General features: G+C 42.1%; 1 protein-coding gene across 5 annotated transcripts in view; it reads right to left on the bottom strand.

Annotated features, from left to right (window-relative positions):
• The window catches only part of LOC106562976 (disabled homolog 2-interacting protein), a 207,830-nt gene that overhangs the window by 32,500 nt on the left and 153,554 nt on the right, over nt 1–21,776 (bottom strand). For all 5 annotated transcript variants that reach the window (XM_014128141.3, XM_082958112.1, XM_014128139.3 and 2 more), the window contains 3 exons: nt 14,206–14,359; nt 13,166–13,264; nt 11,181–11,735 (listed from right to left, as the gene is read on the bottom strand). In XM_014128141.3, coding sequence (XP_013983616.1) covers nt 11,181–11,735; nt 13,166–13,264; nt 14,206–14,359 — 808 coding nt within the window. The remainder of the gene's footprint in view (nt 1–11,180; nt 11,736–13,165; nt 13,265–14,205; nt 14,360–21,776) is intronic.

Genomic DNA, 21,776 nt, shown 5'->3' with positions numbered 1-21,776 from the left:
AGGGAGGGGGAGAGGGAGGGTAGGAGGGAGATGAGCGAGCCCGGAGAAGAACGTGCAGCTCAACAGATCAGAGTTAATAAACGGAGGAGAGGAGAAAGGACAGGGAAAGAGGGGAGAAGAAGTCTATTACCTAATTTAACCAGGATTCACGGTATGTTGCCTGTAAAAAAAAAAGGGCAATGTTTATATGATCCCCTTTCAAACAGTCCCATTTTTACCTCTTTCTTGTTGGCATTTGCCATTAATACATCCAGTGCTTAGCCGGCATCGGGGAGGGCTGGGAGAAGAGACATTCAACTTTGACCCTGTTTTTGCGACTGTTGTCATGGTAACCGGACTAACCCAGCATTGATTAAGTTCTAGATTCCTCCGACAGAATGCACTGCTATCATTTCTTTACATTCACAATAGTAAGTTAGCTATTTTTAGCGCGTCATACTTGTAAAAAAAAAAACCTATTACCTTGTAATTTTCCTGATATGATGAATAAAAAGTTAGCTACAGTTCAACTGAAAACATTGTCAGATATGTTCTGGTAATTATGAGCTGGGTATCCAGCTAGATAGCTTGCAATGAACTAAACCATTGTCTAGACAGTTGCTTTTAGTTGCCCTTTGGTTGATTTCCATATCCTAAATAGATTTGGAAAAAAATATCAGGTAAAGTTGCTATTTGGACCAGAATGCTGTGATGTCATGCAGACTGCTGTTTTTGTGTTTATACCTTTTCATAACTACAAGGACAAGTTTGATGTGGGACAACAATAGAATGCTCATGATTTAACAATTTTCACGAGTAAGTTCCAAATATCTCTGTCACCACAGCGTGAGTTTTTTTCATGAGTGTGATGTCAGAATGCACTCACTGTTCCAAAATGTTATTGTTACGCAACAGGACAGTTCACCCGCGCTGCCCTTAGACACTCTGCCTGCTAATTACCTACACTACCGTTCAAAAGTTTGGGGTCACTTAGAAATGTCCTTGTCTTTTTAAAGAAAAGCACATTTCTGTCCATTAAAATAACACAGAATTGAAATACAGTGTAGACATAGTTAATGTTGTAAATGACTATTGTAGCTGGAAACGGTTGATTTGTGTTTTGCGGGTTCTATTTAATGAAGCTGCCAGTTGAGGACTTGTGAGGTGTCTGTTTCTCAAACTAGACACTCTAATGTACTTGTCCTCTTGCTTAGTTGTGCACCGGGCCTCCCACTCCTCTTTCTAGTCTAAAGAAAGCCAGTTGTATTGCTTCTTTAATTAGCACAACAGTTTTCAGCTGTGCTAACATAATTACAAAAGGGTTTTCTAATGATCAATTAGCCTTTTAAAATGATAAACTTGGATTAGCTAACACAACGTGCCATTGGAACACAGGAGTGATGGTTGCTGATAATGGGCCTCTGAGCCACACGGTGGTCCTGTGTGGCTCAGTTGGTAGAGCATGGTGTTTACAACGCCAGGGTTGTGGGTTTGATTCCCATGGGGGACCAGTATGTTTTTTTTTTTTTATGAAATGTATGCATTCACTACTGTAAGTCGCTCTGGATAAGAGTGTCTGCTAAATGACTAAAATGTCAAATGTACACCTATGTAGATATTCCATTAAAAATCAGCAGTTTCCAGCTACAATAGTCATTAACAATGTTTACGCTGTATTTCCAATCAATTTGATGTTATTTTAATTGAAAAAACAAGGACATTTCTAAGTGAACCCAAACTTTTGAATGGTAGTGTATAGGTTGTTTCAATTTGTTAATTTCAAATTATTTTCAAACAAGTTACATTTTCTAACAACAGTTTGAATTGAGGTGTGTTCTGCCTCCTCATTAATTCATATAGACCATTTCACTGTTGACGACAATTTATTTTTGAGGCTTTACTGAGCCAGACAAACTTCTCTCTTCGACTAGAGCCCAAGCACATCCCCAGTGTTTCCCCAGATCAAGTGCGCAGACGTTTGCGCAGTCTTGCACAAATGTTTTCCCCCTGGCACATTTTCTGGCTGGCGCTCAGATTGCCTTCATTGTTGTTTTCCTAACAAATAGGGAATAACTTTGGAAATGTGTGTGTTTCTATCAAAGTAAGTGCCTATATAGTGTTTCTAACATAGCATACCCTATGTACAGAACCAGTCAAAAGTTTGGACGCACCAACTCACTCATGGGTTTATTTATTTACACTTTTTTGATTACTACATGATTCCATATGTGTTATTTCATAGTTTTGATGTCTTCACTATTATTCTACAATGTAGAAAATAGTACAAATAAAGAAAAACCCTTGAATGAGTAGGTGTGTACAAACTTTGACTGGTACTGTATGTATGGAGCATAATGTATTTACTGTTTTATTCACATTTTCAAGTACTGGAGACAAATAATGCATTCTGATTCTTGCATAGATTGTAATGGACACGTGATGTGTGTAAAATACGTTTTTGAAGGTTGTACTGATTATAATGAGCTAATGCTAAGCTATTTGGCCAACTATGTGTGGCGCCATGTTTGTTGACATTATAAAATGCATTATGGGTGTCACATAAACGTTTGTCAGACCAAAGATGTCATAACAAAATGACGTGAAGGGATGGTTCACTCATTTTTCGAATAAACTTCCGGAAATTAATGAAGGGAAGTGAATGATAGTAGACGACACAGCCCCTTCAACATGCATACTGCAAACAAACCAAACTCATCTTGTCTCCTCTTCTTATCTTTGGTTGACGCGAAAAAAACAAACATGGCGGTGGGCAAAAACTACCTATCGTCGGATTACTTTCGATTTTTAGAAAGCATTTTATTCAATTATTTTGGTCAATGGTGAGCTCACCCGTGGACTGATTAATATTAAATAGTAATTGCTATTAGCTAACTCATATTATGGTTTCTGTCAGCTGAGAGTTAGCTAAATATGACCGCTTGTGTTTAATCAATCTTTCCTCAGTTAGCGTTAGGACTAAAATGTAGCCTACATTTTCCGGTTTGGATGATTGTGTTATGCTGTCGCTACTTCTGTGAATGTCTGAACGTTGCGTTGAAAAATAAACTGGTCACAATCAGGAAGGACTGTGTTTGTGCAAAATGTTTCTGTGAAAAAAACAGTGTGGCCAGCTCAAACGCTGACTGTTGCGTCAACCATAACTGGATGTTCTAAACAAGCGTTCTAATCACACCGGTTTGAGCGTACGCTGCAGGGACCACTGTAGAATGATCACACCTGTGTGTTGGTACGTGTCAAATGGTTATTGCATGCCAAAGTCGGTAAGATGAAAGGCAACGCTTTATACTGAGGCGTTGGCGGGTGTTTTAAACATAATACCGCAATCATGTCTACCTCACTTGGTGGAAATAAAAGTACCGGCTTCACCTTTCAGATACAAGGAAAAGGCGTTAAAAAGAAAATGGCATGGTTAAGTTGGCGGGTTTTCGTCTTGGTATAAAAGGGATATAAGATATTAAACTCCAGCAGAAGAGGCTCCCTGCAGACTGTCTTACCTGGCAGCACCTAACTCATAAAGCCTTGACCATCCCAGGGTGTGTGTGTGTGTGTGTGTGTGTGTGTGTGTGTGTGTGTGTGTGTGTGTGTGTGTGTTTGACAGCACTTCGGAGATCAGCTTTCTTGTGTTTTCTCAGGGGGAGTAGTGAGACAGCAGATGTGTGTGTGATAGAGAGCGTCTGTGTGCGTGTGCGCATGTTGGCATGTGCTTGTTTACTGGGGCGAAAGTGTTTCTTGTTTTCCCTTCCCATTAAGAGTGTCCCCATCACCACTGAACAATGACAAATCCCTGAGGTCAGAGGTTTAAAGGCCACAGAAAGCACTCCTTCTCTCATCAATCCATCCTTCCTCTCTAGAGGAACAGAGGCCCGAGAGTCACTTGATGACAAAACTACCAATACAAAGACAGTGTTACACACAAAAAAATGTGAGTTCCTCAAGGGTTCTTTGGGAAGGGTGATGGTTTTATGTGGAACAATAATGACTCAAATAACCTTTTGAGCTTTCCAATGGTTCTTTACAATTCACTCAAAAGGGTTCTTTGCTCTTTTAGTGATAATTAAAATGTAGGGGAGGCAGCTCATTAGAATATTTTGGGGTGTGGTTTGCTCACAGCTCTTTTTGTGCAACCGTGAGTGAGAGTGTCATTCCAGTTTATCTAATGTGTTGTGTTATGCCATTACATATTACAACTATGGCCAGTGACAGTGTCTTGTGAAAGAGTCATGTATAGCCTTGAGTTACTTGAGAACAGTTGACTAAATCAGTCAGTGGTTTTCAGTTCTCTCCTTAGGGACCCCCAGCTGTTCCAGAGGTAGTCCACTTGATTCACCTTGTCAATTAACACAATAATAACGCCTATGGAGTTTTAACAATATAATATGGCTGACCAGAATAACAAACCCTGTATGGTTCTTCAAAATGATCTACAAAGAACCTTTCAGATTGAGAAAGATTCTTTATAGAACCATTCCCCATAAAGATTCTCAAAAAATATAGCCTATATATAGCCCCAAAAAGGGTTGTAACCATAGCGCTACCTTTTTTGGTGCTATATAGAACCTTTTTAAATGGTTCTTTATAGTACCGTACAGGTTCAAATTAGAACCTTATGAGCGTGGTTCTTTATTAATCCTTCAAAAAAGGGTTTTACAGTATTTAGAACCAAAAAGGGTTCTACAGTATATAGAACCAAAAAGGGTTCTACAGTATTTAGAACCAAAAAGGTTTCTACTAAGATTACATGCCAAAGAACCCCTTTCTGGTACTATTTAGAACCATTATTTGTTAATGTGTACATGTCAACATAAACAGGAGCTGGATACAAAAAAAGATAGCTGAAGAAATCAGGACTTCGACATTGCCTGCGCCAGGTGTACCTATTCAATACATCTCGTTACAAACCACTGGTTATAACACACACACACACACTGAATATACTCTGACCCTCAGAATACAGAGCACATTCCATTCCCGGCTGTCACAGACAAGAACAGTCAAAGAAGATCTCTCTCTTTTATTAAAGTGTTTCCATAGCAAAATGAGTCAGCGAGAGAGACAGCGAGAGCGAAAGATAGCGGGAGAGTCTTGGCATTTTCCTTTAGGGCTGGGCAATATGGCCAAAATATCACATCACAATTTTTTTCTCACTTGTGACTGTATTTTACTGTATTTTATGTTTTTTTAATAATAAAAGCTCTACATATGCTTGAGTAGTGCATTATCCTAAGGTAATTCTGAGTGGTTTTAATGGGGCTCTCTCTCTTCTGATTGTTAAAAATAAAAAATAAAAATAATAATAATTTACAGCATTTTCAGAAATGTTCGCATTTCCTTCACTCATTTGTTATCATTTCCACAGTGTACCACATTCTTTTTGTGTGTGTATGCCTCTATTTTGGGTTTAATAGCCAACACCATAAAGTCCCAAAGGCAAGACAGGAAGCTTTTCCAATAAACGAGGGAAGACAAGCTACTGGACAACTTTAAAAAAAGGTATAGAAAAAAGAAAGGGCGTAGAGAGAAGAAAAGAGATTACATCAGCGATTTGGGTGATCGATAACTGTGGCTTAGAAGCCCCGGGCTGAGACTCTAGGGGAGCAGACACGAACCACTCTCACTCTCTCTCTCATCTATTCCCCCTCTCTCCCTCCCGCTCCCGCTCTCCTCTACCACTCCCTCTCTTCCTATGGAGGGTATAGTACATTGTATTACAGAGTAGGGTCAGCTGGGAGAGCTAGCTGGGGGTGAAAATGAATCCCAGTCTTCCCACAGGCACAGAGTGAGGCAGTGTCTCAAATGGCATCTTATTCCCTAGTGCACTACTTGGGCCGTAGCCCTAGTGTCAGTCAGCCTTACAGCAGAACAACAACAGGAAGCTAGGACCAAACCTCTCCACATCACTGCTGTGGTAAACACACTGTAGTACCATGATAGCTGGAGGAGGGCTTTCATCCAATGTCATCAGCTCCTTGCAGATATGGGGGGGGGGTGGGATCCCTTGTGTGTGTGTGTGTGTGTGTGTGTGTGTGTGTGTGTGTGTGTGTGTGTGTGTGTGTGTGTGTGTGTGTGTGTGTGTGTGTGTGTGTGTGTGTGTGTGTGTGTGTGTGTGTGTGTGTGTGTGTGTGTGTGTACGTGTGTGTGTGTGTGTGTGTGTGTGTGTGTGTGTGTGTGTGTGTGTGTGTGTGTGTGTGTACGTGTGTGTACGTGTGTGTACGTGTGTGTACGTGTGTGTACGTGTGTACGTGTGAATGTCCTGACCAAGGCAGGAAAACATTATTTTTTAAAGTCAGGACTTGAATTTGTTAAAATGCTATTCTTAAGGGTTAGGTTTAGGGTTAGGTTTAGGGTTAGGAGTTAGGGTTAGGTTAAGGGTTAGGTTTAGGGTTAGGAGTTAGGGTTAGGTTTAGGGGTTAGGGAAGATAGGATTTTGAGTGGGAATATATGTTTACTCCCCAAAAAGTCCAGAAAATTCTTCAAAAACAAAGCTGTATGAGAGTGTATATTTTCTGGCTCTCTTTGTGAGGGTAATATTGTGCCAGCTGTGACTTCAAAGAAGGTTCTGGATCACTTGGGGGGGGGGGGGGGGGTTATTTCCCATGCAGACCATTGCATAGTACCCCAGTTCCAGGTTTGACTGAAAGGGTAAACTCAAACTGACAGTTAATGCAATCTGTCCCTCTAGCTCCCCCGTTTCCTCTCTCCTCCATCACTCCCCATTCCTCTCTCGTCATTCCTTTTTCTCTTTCCCCCTCTCGCCATCTCGACACACAGTATCTCTCTATCACAGACATAAACTGTAGAGCGAGCGTCGTGGTAGGAACATGTATAAACCCCCTGAGGTGCCTTATTGCTATTATAAACGGGTTACCAACGTAATCAGAGCAGTAGAAATACATGTTTTGTCATACCGGTGGCTGTCAGCCAATCAGCATTCAGGGCTCGAACCATCCAGTTTATAAACAAAAACAACCTCCCAGTCCAGAGCCTAAAGAAGTAGCAAAACTAGAGCACTGTTAAAGACCCAGTAGCTGTCCGCCAACAAGCATCCAAGAAAACCGTCTTGTGCCCTGAGACATTCATTAGCAGCGTGTGTGTTCATCCGTGCGTGCGATTGCACACAGCAGGTTTTAATCGATGAATCGAGCAGACTAGCAGTGCTGCTGCCCCGCAAAGACCGAATTGACCGCTGAGCAAGAAGAGGGGATGTCTGCACTTCATCTAATTAAATAACGAGAGCTCTGTTGCTCGGGGGAGAAGGAGAGAAGGAGGCAAGGAAGGAGAGATGGAAAGATGGAGGGAGGGAGAGAGGGCGAATTTGTTATCTGACTGACTGATGAAGGGCCACTTAATACCGTCTGTTAGTTTCCTTTACCTCCAGGAGCAGTAAAACAAAAACAATAACAGCAGAAGCAGACACCACCTCTCTGCTTTCTGTTATCTATGGCCAGCTGAGCGCTGTACTCCATAAGTATAAATCATAGGACTCAGATGAGGCCCTGAATAGCCTCTCCGAGACGAGGCGCCTTATTCCTACTTGCCACAACGGGCTGGAGAAGAAGAATCAAATCAATAGTGTTTGCAAAGTCATTTTCACCAACAGAAAAGTGAATGCTGAGAATGCTGCTTGGGGGCACCCCAACACATTGCCGTCTTGTTGTTGTTGATGTTTGTGTGCTGCGGCTAACACTGCTGTGTGAGTGCACTGAGATGCTGGTCGGGTCAGAGAGTGGAACAAGCCGCCCGAGGGAAAGGATGGAGAGAGGGATAAAGGTGTGGAGAGGGGGATAAAGGGATGGAGAGAGAAGCACTCGGACCTTGTGTTTTCTGGAACATTCTCAAGGCAACGCCCCGAATAAAGCATTTACAAGTCTTTCTCGTGCGTAAACACAAGGGATTGACCTCCCATCTACCCCTCTGATGTCTTGTTATGTGTGAGTGTGATCCCCGGGCCTACAGCATTGAGTGACTGCCGTGACAACCGAGGCATCCGGCTGGACGGCGAAAAAGAACAGTCAATGACAACCTCTCAAACATCCCTAGACTTAGAACGCACTGAGGCGTGAGAGAGAGAGGGAGAAAGAGAACACGAGAGAGGGAGCTATAGAGAGGAAGAGCGTTGTGGTTTGTTATATATTTCACTCGCTTTGGCAATGTAAACATATGTTTCCCATGCCAATAAAGCCCCTTAAATTGAATTGAAATGTAATTGAAGAGAGCGAGAGAGAGAGAGAGAGAGAGAGAGAGAGAGTGCGAGAGAGAGAGAGAGAGAGAGAGAGAGAAGGTGAAAGAGAAGGGGAGAGAGAAGGCGAGAGAGTGTTAGTGACAGACAGAGAGAGAAAGCACCAAAGGCGAACCTCCTTCGTGTTAAAAAAGAAAACACTGTGTTCATCATCATCACCTAAAAAACAACCAACCACAATGTAATCACCAGAGTCCCCTCCCCCTCCTCAACACAAATCAACAGAGACTAGAGGGGCTACACAGCCTGAGAGAAAGAGAGAGAAAGAGAGAGAGAGAGAGAGAGAGAGAGAGAGAGAGAGAGAGAGAGAGAGAGAGAGAGAGACCGACTCCCCCCTGACAGGGCAGGTGTTAGACACGTCTCTCCACCCCAATGACTGTAATCATAATTAACCAGCTGATCGTGACGCACCGCCGAGGAAAGTCTGTCTCCGTGCTTTCTTAAGTTAACGCTGCTAATGTTACCAGAACTGACTTCACATCAGCATCATTAGAATCAACAGCGGGGTGAAGGGATGAGTGAGTGAGTAGGTAGGTAGAGGATCAAAAGGTTTAGACTTGTTCTGTAGACACTACGTCGGCACAGTCACAAGACGAAATAATAAACAAGACGGGGTGTAGAACAGCCAGACATAACACAAAGAGGCTGTCATTTAGGGGCTAGAGGCGTCACCACAGACACCTTGGTTCGATTCCAGGCTGTATCACAACCGGCCGGGATTGGGAGTCCTATAGGGTGGCGCACAATTGGCCCAGCGTCGTTCGGGTAATTGGTAGGCCGTCAAAGGAAAAAATAATTTTTCTTAACTGACTTGCCTAGTTAAATAAAGGTTTAAATAAATAAAAAATGGAATGTGATAACAAAAACAACCAGCCAAATTAACTTTGGCTCTCCAGATGCTATCGTTGGCCAGATATGATGGCAGAGTCCTTCGAATGAAAAATATGATGGGTTCCCCTCAAGGATTGTGTGGATGACAAATATTTTGTAGATGTGTATTTGGTTGCTGCGGTCAAGGAGCAGTCATCGACTTGGATGAAAAAGACAGCCAGCAAAAAATAATTTAGAGATGAGCAGAGCAGAGGGAAGTTTGGCCCAAGGCTTAATCTGTAGCTTGTAAAAAGGACAAACCACACAGCGTAAATCAGGATATGAAAATACACAGCATAGTATTAGGCCTGGGTAAAATATAGTTTGGAATATTTTTGGGGACTATTAGTTGGGAATATTTTGGATGTGTTGTGGTGCTGTGGGCTACAATGTGTATAGTGCTCCGTCGAGAATGTAGCCTAGGATTCGAGGGTAATCTAGTTCTAAAAAAATGTACTGCATGTGTGCACACATGAAATGGCCAAACGAGGATGGACAAACAACATCATATCTAAGTTTTCCTTAATTAGTTAAATCCTTTTAGAAGGAGGGTAGTTTGCTTGTCTGACCACAGCTGAAGCCAACCAAACTAATATCCAAACGGAAAACAGCTTTACTTGAATGAATCAGTCAATACATTCTTGACCAGGCTAAATGTATCCATTTGATTTTGTCTATCCCTTTAAAAGCTATTACTGGCTTTTAAATTATTAGTCTGGTCGCAATAAACATTTGTAGAGCGAATGAGGGGAATACTTCCATTGGGATTGTGTGATCTACCAAACCTATAGATCTGTGGGGGAAAATAAAGACGTCCCAGTGTAAATCAACCTTGAAACTGCTTCTCTCCGCTGGTATTAAAGTTTAACGACCTGTCTCCATTTAAGACGACAGGCAGAGGGAGGAAGGAGGTAAGGGAGAAAGAGGAGGGAGGGAGGAGAGAGGTAAGGGAGAGGCGAAAGTTGAACACTTTTCAGGGACACTGTAATTAATTAGGTCTAATTAACAGTGTGACCATCTCTCCAGAGACCTATAGTACCTTTGTAACGTGTGTGTGTGTGTGTGTGTGTGTGTGTGTGTGTGTGTGTGGAACCCAACCCAGAACAGGGACAGCGACAGTCTACTGCGGTCCAGCAGGACCTCTTAAGTACTAATTGTTCATCGTGGCAGTCTCGCTCTAAAGTCAGAGAGAGAAAGTCAGGGAGCTTCAACTGGAAAATAACATAAAGAGAATAGAGCAATGAATCCTTCTCTTACCGAGGCAGCAGCCAATGAATTGTGCATACGACTCATGACAGGAAGTGCAGTAGATAACCAATAAGACAGCTCGAGCAAGAGTGAGAGAGCGAGAGAGGGTGTGTCAGTGTGGTAAAGTGTAGACTGCTGAATGGATGAGAGATAATCGCTCCAAAAGGGCCCCCTGTTGTGGTAGATTTAAAAAGGACTAAAGTAGACATGCCAAGACTGCAGTGGGTTAATCTAGGCCTAATAACACAGCAGCTAACACCCATCACGTCTCTTCTGTTATGTTCTGTTGTGTTGAACATCCGTCCCAAACATCCCTGAGCTTTACAACCCTGCAGGAGAGTGAACTAAGGAGAACTGAGGATGGATTAAACGCTCATTTGAGATGTAATACTTCCTCTGTCGAACTAACATGTGGCCATCTACTCCAAAAGGAAAAAGTCAAGACTCTCTGTTGAATGAACAAGAAATCACCTGTCTGGCCGGGTCAAAGTAAAAAAAAAAAGCATTTTGTCAAGTTTGGTCACATTCATTGGCTTCACTTGCCTTCAGTTTGAACTTGGTGACACAGAGTACCACTGTATTACAGAACATAGGCTGAGTTCTGATACCTACATGTTGAGGATGAAAGATATTGACCTTACTTAGCCAACACTCCTGATGCAGTTGCTACCTTGAGCAAAGTATTTTACCGTAAACATTGCCCGCGAATTTAACCAAAACATGTGTAAAATAAAAGTAAATGTGTATGTGAAAGAGTAATCTTGATGATCGGCAGTTAATATAATAATATGCGACCTACAGTCGTGCGTGAATACATAGTTCCTACCTTGGCCTTGCCGGTGCTCTGTAGAATATGGACCAGTGCAGAAGCCATCTCCTCCTTGTTCTTCACACTGATGCCAGGCTCCAGCACAGAGCACAGCAACATGTAGTTATTGGTGGTGTACTCTGCAAACTCCTTATACATCTCCATAGGCAGGATGTTCATGCTCTGGTAGCAGGCCTTGATCCGGATCATGGGCCCCGGCGTCTTACCCTTATTGGGCGTCGGCGTGCTCACAGAGTACCACTTTTCCATAAACTGCCTCCCCGTCACCGCGGCGACGGGGATGTTGACCAGTCCGATGTAGTTGTTCTTGTCTTTCTTCTTCTTCTTGTCCGAGTCCTTGTAGAGGTGGGCCGTGATGCTTTTGACGGCCGGGAGGTTGTTGAACTCAAAGTGCTCGCCCCAGAAGACGTTGTCGGTCTTGAGCTTGCAGGTGGTGCGGGCGTACAGTGCGTCGTCCAGACACAGCTCGCAGAAGTACTTCTTCTTGGCAGGAAGGTCCTTGGCTTCGATGATCCACAGCTTCAGCATGTTCTCCACCCGCCTGCTGTTGTCCTGTGTGGGGATAGAGAGAGGGAGGGCTGGGTTTAGGGGTAGATCACAGACCTGGGTCTAGACTCTCGTACATACTCACTGTAACTCAAATACTTTGAAATATTTGAGGGAGCGGAGAGGGGCGGTTAGGGTCAGTGGTAGCCAGATCTGGATCTAATACATATCTCAAATAGTATGCAGGTATATTGGTGCCACTAGCAGTTTTCTATGGGAACGTGGTGCTTCTCTCAGTAAACATTGTAGTTTCCGAGCCTTCCAAAAAAGGAAAAATAACAGCAACATATCTAAAATATAAAAAAATACTTGAGGTGTGCTTGATCAAATCTTGACTCACTGGAGTGCAGGGAGGGTGGGTTGAGATTAGCATATAACGGGCAATTAAGGTGTTAAACATCCCCCACCAGAAAATTATAAAAAATAAATAAGCAGATCAATAGCTGATTAAAATGCACATGTTAATGGGCCTGCACGGTAGCTCCTACATATAAACACAGTTCATTATGCTAATTTAATTTAACCAGTAAAACAATAAGTATCTCATGAATAGAACTCTGAAAATGGCTTTCTGACTCTTTTGGATATGACACGTTATTTAACACCCACTACAAAGACTTTCCTCCCCTTTTCAAAAAACGCCTTAACATCTGTTTCTCCCGCTGATGTTTATGGACAGACATGCAAACTTACACTGTGTCTAATCTGTGGAAAAATCACATAATAATTAAAAACTTGCAAGGTTGAGATGGAAAAATTCATATCTGTGCCAGGAGAGTATTTTGAGAAGAAAACAAAATGCAATGGTTCAAGCCAAACTTTTTCCTTAAAGTTCTAATTAGCAAGTCGTTTGCTAAATAAAGAAAGATGAAAGCGGGAGAGTGCTGTCAGATTTACATTTTTTAGGGGGGGCTTGACGCAGGGAGCCATATGTTAGCCGCTCGCCTGCCGTCTTTCTGCGCTGTTGTGATTAAAGGAAAACGTTTTGAGCCGAGAGGAAAGCGGCGGAGGGGAACATGTGCGTTGGGACCTCTATTTGACACTGGCAGTCTGGAGACTGTTTGGACTGTGTCCCTTTACAGATCTGTCTCTCTGTCTCACTGGGAGGCCCATCACACCATCGCGGATGTACCATACTGTATCCCAGACCGTGTGGATGATCCAACTGCCTCGGTCTAAATGTCTGACTCAATGGCTCAATTCCAATTAGGTCACTTGGCTATCTTTCCCAGGCCCTTGTGGAGTTGTGAGTGATAGGTTTGGAATCCAGACTGTCAATGTCTGTACTTGAACTAGATTATCCCCTTCCTTTGTCAGAAGCCTGACAAAGACCTTCTGGTGCAACATTGTCTGGTTAAAACAACATGGAGGCTCCAACAGTGTATAGGCATCTATTTCTTTTGTTATGAACCTGCACTTGGTCAATCATGTCTCACCTTGTTGGGGTGGACGGCTCTCCTTAGGTTCTCCATCCATTTGTCCCTTTCGGCTGACGATCGACAGGAGAAACATTTAGTTCCCGTTGAAGTGGTGACCTGAAACACAGAGAAACACAACACAGTGACTACTGTCCTTCATACATGGAAAAAACAGATACAGGGCACAGGACATAGAGTCTCAGAAGGAAAAATGCCTACAACTAGTCTTATCTTGGTATATGAATACTAGACTACACACACACACACGCACACACACACGGTGAGATGAGGTGTCTGACCGAGGGTTGGTGGAGCTGAAATAGGAACGATGCGATTGGACAGTACTCTGTGGTGATTGGACATAAGAGAGGACAAGAGAGAGAATGTACTAGAGAGAGAAAAAAGAGTGAGAGAAATAGAGAGCATATGCGAGAGAAAAAAAAAACGAGAGAGAGAGAGTGCAGTGCGATGAAGGTGATAGAGAACAGTGAAGGCCTCTTCAGTCCGTGCTAGACAATGGCTGGTTATTTTTCACTCTCAGCCTGCTCACACAGTGCTCATGGAGTGCTTAGTCACTCACTTTCCTCTCCTCTCAGTGCCGTGTCTACTGCCAGCAGGGCTCGTTTTAGAGCCGCGGTCCTGCTGTGTGCGTGTGCATATGGTAATTGGGCTCATCTCAAGGCAGCGCTCCTGTGGTGTGTGTGTGTGTGTGTGTGTGTGTGTGTGTGTGTGTGTGTGACAGTGTGCTCTCAATGAAGAGGGCCTTGCCAGGTGTATTATATGGGTGTGTGTTCAAGTGAATGTGTCTCTAGTGTTCATCTCTCTCATTGAAGAAATATCTTTCCCCAGGATAAAGCACATTTTGTGTATACAAGCGTGTGTGCACTTGTGTGTCTGCACATTTGCAGCCCCTGACTTCAAAGCAGTAGTCCTGGCCCTAGATGCTGTGAGTATGTGAGTGCACGCATGTTTGTGAATGCGTGTGCATACTCTTGTGTGTGTGTCTGTCTGTGTGTGTGTCTCTCTGTGTGTGTGTTTCCATGTGTTCTGACCCTCACCTGGAAGCAGTAGTCCTGTCCGAGGATGGAGCTGTGAACAGGTTTGATGAGCACCTCGTCCTCCATGCTGAGGTCCACGGCCTCCACAGCACTACCGGGGCTGAGCAACGACTCGTGGCTGCGAGACTCCTTCAGCCTCGGCATCAGATGAGATCTGGAAGAGGAGGGAAAGAGGGGGGAGAGAGAGAGTTAGTTAACACGCATGGGGGAGAGGGTGGTTGTGCGTGTGTGTGAGAGAGAAAGAGAGAGAGGGAAAGAGGGAAAGAGAGAGAGAGATGTGTGTGTGTGTGTGAAAAGAGAAGACACTGTAAGTGAGGAAGAGGGAAAGCCATGGGTATGCTCCTAAGTCTTTTCTCAATGTCGGCAGGGGACGCCCTCAGTCCTCAGTCCTCAGCTCATCACTACATATACAGGTAACTGCCAAAATAATGGAAACACTTGAGTAAATGAGTTATGCAAAGTATATAGAAAGCAGGTGCTGGTTCCTGAGTTAATGAAGCAGTTAACATCCCATCATGCTTAGGGTCATGTATAAAAATGCTGGTCAGGCCATTCTTTTGGATACCATAGCTATGCCTCCATTGGATGACAATGTCCCCATCCACATGGCACGAGTGATCACTGAACGGTTTGATGAACATGAAAACGATGTAAACCGTATGCTATGGCCGTCTCAGTCACCAGATCTCAACCCAATTGAACACTTATGGGAGATTCTGGAGCAGCACCCGAGACTGTTTTCCACCACCATCAACAAAACACCAAATGCTGAAATTTCTCTTGGAAGAATGGTGCGCATCCCTCAAATAGAGTTCCAGACACTGTTCTGGCTCGTGGATCACCCAACGGCGTGGCAGGGTAGCCTAGTGGTGAGAGCGTTGGACTAGTAACTGAAAGGTTGCAAGATCAAATCACCGAGCTGACAAAGTAAAAATCTGTTGTTCTGCTCCTGAACAAGGCAGTTAACCCACTGTTCCCAGGCTGTCACTGAAAATAAGAATTTGTTCTTAACTTCTTTGGGGTAGGGGGAGAGTATTTTGACGTCCGGATGAAAAGCGTGCCCGTAGTAAACTGACTGCTACTCAGGCCCAGAAGCTAAAATATGTAGATTTGGATAGAAAACTGTTTGAATAATGTATGTGAGTATAACAGAACTCATATGGTAGGCAAAAACCTGAGAAAAAATCCAAACAGGAAGTGTGGAAATCTGAGGTTTGTAGTTTTTCAAGTGACTGCCTATCTAATATACAGTGTCTGTGGGGTCATTTTGCACTTGCTAAGGCTTCCACTAGATGTCAACATTCTTTAGAACGTTGTTTCATGCTTCTACTGTGAATGGGGAGAGAATAAGAGCTCTTGGAATCAGATGACTAAGAAAATGACATGAGCTCAATCACACGCACTCCCGTGAGAGTGAGGTGTGTTCCTTTTCATTTCTGAAGACAAAGAAATCGTCCGGTTGGAATATTATGGAGATTGATGATAAAAACATCCTAAAGATTGATTCTATACATCGTTTGACATGTTTCTACGAACTGTAATATAACTTTTTTGACTTTTCGTCTCAACTTACTGCGCAAGCACAGTGCATTTGGATTACTCGACTGAATGCTTGAACAAAAAGGAAGTATTTGGACATAAATATGGACTTTATCGAAACAAAACAAACATTTATTGTGGAACTGGGATTCCTGGGAGTGCATTCCGATGAAGATCATCAAAGTTAAGTGAATATTTATAATGCTATTTGTGACTTCTGTTGACTCCAAAATGGCAGGTATCTGTATGGCTTGTTTTGATGTCTGAGCGCTGTACTCAGATTATTGTAAAGTTTGCTTTCGCCGTAAATCTTTTTTTAAATCTGACACAGCGGTTGCATTAAGGAGAAGTTACCTATCATTCTGTGCATAACACTTGTATCTTTTATCAAAGTTTATGATGAGTATTTCTGTAAATTGATGTGCTCATTCACAGGAAGTTTTGGAGGCAAAACATTTCTGAATATTACACACCAATGTAAAATGGGGTTTTTGGATAAAAATATGAACTTTATCGAGCAAAACATACATGTATTGTGTAACATGAAGTCCTATGAGTGCCATCTGATGAAGATCATCAAAGGTTAGTGATTCATTTTAGCTGTATTTCTGTTTTTTTGTGACGCCTCTCCTTGCTTGGAAAATGGCTATGTGGTTTTTCTTGGCTAGGTGCTGTCCTAACATAATCTAATGCTATGCTTTTGCCGTAAAGCCTTTTTGAAATCGGACATTGTGGTTGGATTAACGAGAAGATTATCTTTAAAATGGTGTATAATACTTGTATGTGTGGGAAATTTGAATTATGAGATTTTTGATGTTTTGAATTTGGCGCTCTGCTATTTCACTGGCTGTTGGCGAGTTGGGACGCTACCGTCCCACATACCCCAGAGAGGTTTAAACTGACTTGACTAGTTACATAAAGAAAACAATATATATAATAAAAAAGCCCTATGAAAGTTTCCTTTATTTTGGCAGTTACCTGTACACAGTCTTAAATCAACACATGTTCACAAACACGTTCACTCACACGTTCCCCATCACCTTCAGCTAACATGTTCTCAGGTACTTTCTGAGAAATCTCTCTTTCTTCATCTCTATTAAACAACAACAATATATTGCGTTGTGCCCTGTCTCACCTTCGATCTACCTTTGAAACCATATGCTGTATAATCTTATTGTCTATATACAGCTAGTGAAGTGTTGTAAAGAAAAGCATGGTCATTCACAGGAGACAACTCATTTTTTGTTTTCTGTTGTCAGAAGGAGAATTTTCTTCAATTTTCAAAAAAAACTGGCAGACATATACAAAAAAACGATATACAGTATATGCAAATTATTGAATGAGGAAATGTAGGCTCATTAAGATAGGGCCAATTGTTTAATTACTGTGTTGTTTTACGGAGCTTTGCACACACACCCACACACACACACACACACACACACACACACACACACACACACACACACACACACACACACACACACACACACACACACACACACACACACACACACACACACACACACACACACACACACATCTATACCAGCTAGCTGACTACAATGCTCTTGAGTGCTCACACTCAGTACATTCAGTTCAAATAAAGACTGACTTAAAGCCCGCATCCATCTTTCAGCCACAGAAGAATGGAAAAACAAAGAGATTTATTTTGGCACGGTGTTTGATATCGACCCACTTGCTCTGTCTGAGAGAGTGCTTTCTACTGCCACCTGAAAACACACAAGACTGTTCTGTTCAGTTACAGTTCTATGGAGAGAATATAGTCTGGGATAAGATGGTAGTGCTACAGAAGCTGAGGGAGGTTTCCATTAACACATATAAATCCACAATCGTATCATGGCCACTTTTGATGATGTCACACCGACAGTCAACAATACAGCCCAAATCAAAATCCTACACACATCCTATATAGCAGGGTTCCCAAACTGTATTTGCATTTTCATTGTTGGACATAATAGACTGTAACAACACCAGGAAATCAGCTCCAAGTGATTTTAATTGAAGAAATCTGTTCCCAAGTATTCCCACACATAGTAGAGAGATACGTGATCGTATACAAATGTAAGCAAGGTCTGAAATTATGTTTAAGTCAAATATGATATATGTTTGGAATTTCTTGCGGTCAATTCGCAGTCTACAAATTACTTGTAATTATGTTCCAAATCGGCCAGCGGCTGAATCTAGTTGATGATCCCTACAATATACAGTATGATGTTATGAGATACGTATAAAGCCACTGGAAAGCACACACAATACTGGGACACTTTAAAGGCCACCATTGATGATGTCATCACACAGGGAAAAAGGGTTAAGCCAGCTATAGAATCAAGCACCTGCATCAGCCAATGACAAGGCCCCATTACAGGTATAATACTAACAGTAAATGAAACATAATATTGTGCACAATATTTGAGTGCCCTACCAAGCTAATTACCGTTTTGTCCTAACTGGCTAATTAGCTTGAAGCATCCACATTTCTGTTCTCCCCCAATTTAAAACACAATCAACAGCTATACCACCTATATATGTTAATTGACATGTAAGCACTACGCCTCTTAGAGAGATCAAGAGAAGGAGAGCTGCACCATTTCTCCAAATTTTGTTGTGTTACAGCCTGAATTTAAAAATCATTAAATTGAGATACCAACAATGTCAAAGTGGAATTTTGTTTTTAGAAATGTCAACAAATTAATAAAACATTTAAAGCTGAAACGTCTTGAGTCAATAAGTGTTCAACCGCTTTGGTATGGCAAGCTTAAATACGTTCAGGAGGAAAGATTTGCTTAGCAAGTCACATAATAAGTTGCATGGACTCACTCTGTGTGCAATAATAGTGTTTAATATGATTTTCTTTAAATAATTACCCCATTTCTGTACCCCACACATACAATTATCTGTAGGCTCCCTCCATCAAATAGAGAATTTCAAGCACAGATTCAACCGCAAAGACCAGGGAGGTTTTCCAATGCCTCGCAAAGAAGGGCACCTATTGGAATATCGGTAAAAAAAATGCAGACAATGAATATCCCTTTACGCTTTGGTGTATCAATACACCCTAGTCACCCTAGGAAGGAAACCGCTCAGGGGTTTCACCATGAGGCCAATGGCAAAGAAATTAACTTTTTGTCCTGAATACAAAGCATTATGTTTGGGGCGAATCCAACACATCACATCATTGATTACCAATCTTCATATTTTTAAGCTTGGTGGTGGCTGCATGATGTCATGGATATGCTCGTCATCGGCAAGGACTATGGAGTTTTTTTGAGGGGGATAAATTATGAATAGAGCTAAGCACAGGCAAAATCCTAGAGGAAAACCTGGTTCAGTCTGCTATCCAACAGACACTGGGAGACAAATTCACCTTTCAGCAGGATAATAACCTAAACTCAATGCCAAATATGAACTGGAGTTGCTTACCAAGACGACATTGAATGTTCTTTAGTGGCCTAGTAACAGTTTTGACTTAAATTGGCTTGGAAATCTATGGCAACACTTGAAAATGGCTGTCTAACAATGATCAACAACCAACTTGACAGAGCTTGAAGAGTTTAAAAAAGAACAATGGACAAATAATGTACAATCCAGGTGTGCAAAGCTCTTAGAGACTCACCTAAAAAGACTCAACAATGTAATCCTGCCAAAGGTGATCCTAACATGTATTGCCTCATGGGGTTGAATACTTATCTAATCAAGGAACACCTATGTGAGAATGCTGTTCATTGACTACAGCTCAGTGTTCAACACTAAGCTAAGGACACTGGGACTAAACACCTCCCTCTGCAACTGGATCTTGGACTTCCTGATGGGCTGCCCCCAGGTGGTAAGGGTAGGCAACAACACATCTGCCACGCTGATGTTCAACACTGGGGACCCTCAGGTGTAAGTGCTTAGTCCCCTCCTGTACTCCCTGTTCAACCACGACTGTGATTCTTCACCCACGATTGAGATTCTTCAAAGTAGCCACCCTTTGCCCTGATGACAGCTTTGCACACTCTTGGCATTCTCTCAATCAGCTTCATGGGGTAGTCACCTGGAATGCATTTCAATTAACAGGTGTGCCTTGTTAAAAGTTAATTTGGGGAATTTCTTTCCTTCTTAATGCGTTTGAGCCAATCAGTTGTGTGGTGACAAGGTAGGTGTGGTATACAGAAGATAGCCCTATTTGGTAAAAGACAAAGTCCATATTATGGCAAAAACAGCTCAAATAAGCAAAGAACAATGAAAGTCCATTTGACCAAGAAGGAAAGTTATGGAGTGCTGTATCAATTGACCTGGCCTCCACAATCACCCGACCTCAACCCAATTGAGATGGTTTGGGATGAGTTGGACCGCAGAGTGAAGGGAAAGCAGCCAACAAATGCTCAGCATATGTGGGAACTCTTTCAAGACTTTTGGAAAAGCATTCCAGGTGAAGCTGGTTGAGAGAATGCCAAGAGTGTGCAAAGCTGTCATCAAGGCAAAGGGTGGCTACTTTGAAGAATCTGTTTTACACTTTTTTGGTTACTACATGATTCCATATGTGTTATTTCATAATTTTGATGTCTTCACTATTATTCTACAATGTAGAAAATAGTAAAAATAAAGAAAAACCTTTGAATGAGTAGGTTGTCCAAACTTTGACTGATACTGTATATGACTAGGCGGTGTCAAAGTAAAGCCCCAAAAATGGTCAAAGACTCCAGTCACCCAAGTAATAGAGTGTTCTCTCGGCAAGCGGTACCAGAGCACCAAGTCTAGGACCAGAAGGCTCCTTAACAGCTTCTACCCCCAAGCCATAAGACTGCTGAACAATTGGCCACCCGGACAATTTACATTGACCCCCACCCCCTTGTTTTTACACTGCTGCTACTCACTGTTTATTATTTATGCATAGTCACCTTACAAATTACCCCGACTAACCTGTATCCCCGCACATAGCCTCGTTATTGTTATGTAATTTTCTTCTGTTCATTTTTCTATTTAATTTTTTACTTAATTCTTTACCTATTTCTTTACCTATTTCTTGAATTGCATTGTTGGTTAAGGGCTTGTAAATAAGCATTTCACGGTAAGAACTACACCTGTTGGATTCGGCGCATGTGACAAATAAAATGTGATTTGATATACTAGTTCTATTTTTCATGAACCCCCCGCCCCCCAAAAAATAACAAATGTTCCACTTTGACATTACAGAGTGTTTTGTGTAGATTGTTGGAAAAAAAGACAATTAAATCCATTTTAATCCCAATTTGTAACACCATTTTTGAAAAAAGTCAAGGGGTGTGAATACTTTCTATAATTAGTCATTATCCTCTGTAGATTATGCAGCTAGGGCTAACAATATCCATTTGCACTAAGCCTCTGATTCTCCAGGATCAGTCTCTGTGGATGATGCAGCTAGCGCAAACATTAATCACTAGCATTTAGCCCCTGACTCTCTCCTGACTGATGCAGCTAGTGCTAACACTAGCCAATAGCCTCTGGTCCACTGGCAGCACAGTGACAATCTGGGTCAATAGACTCTGTAATGAGAGGAATTATTTGTTTAATAATGCTCTCTATGGAAGGTTTACATGCTAATCCTGTGTGTATCTGTGTGTGCCCTAGTCCTGGTTCTCTAGTATAAGAGCATTCCAGGAAAAAAAAGGCACTGAGAGGACGGAGCAGCTATAGCTGCAGATTATAACCCTAGGAAGCTCTTTGTAATGGTAGCCAGCATTGTCCTCGTATCCGCTGGCCAGCCTTCATCTGGATCTCGCTCTCTCTTCAAAGTGGCTTTATTGGCAAGAAAAACATGCAACAACGACAAAAACGAACATTGCAAGTTAAACAAAACAAAGACAAAAACAATCCTGCATTTAACAGTAAACATTTCACACACAAAGAGAATAACAACGTTTAAAATATATTTAAATGTTTTCCTTTATTTAACTAGGCAAGTCAGTTAAGTACAAATTATTATTTTCAATGACAGCCTAGGAACAGTGGGTTAACTGCCTTGTTCAGGGGTAGAACGACAGATTTTTACT

Source organism: Salmo salar, chromosome 11, assembly GCF_965601325.2.
Source record: "Salmo salar chromosome 11, fSalSal1, whole genome shotgun sequence".
Classification (NCBI taxonomy): domain Eukaryota; kingdom Metazoa; phylum Chordata; class Actinopteri; order Salmoniformes; family Salmonidae; genus Salmo; species Salmo salar.
This window is presented reverse-complemented; position numbering and strand designations above follow the sequence as displayed.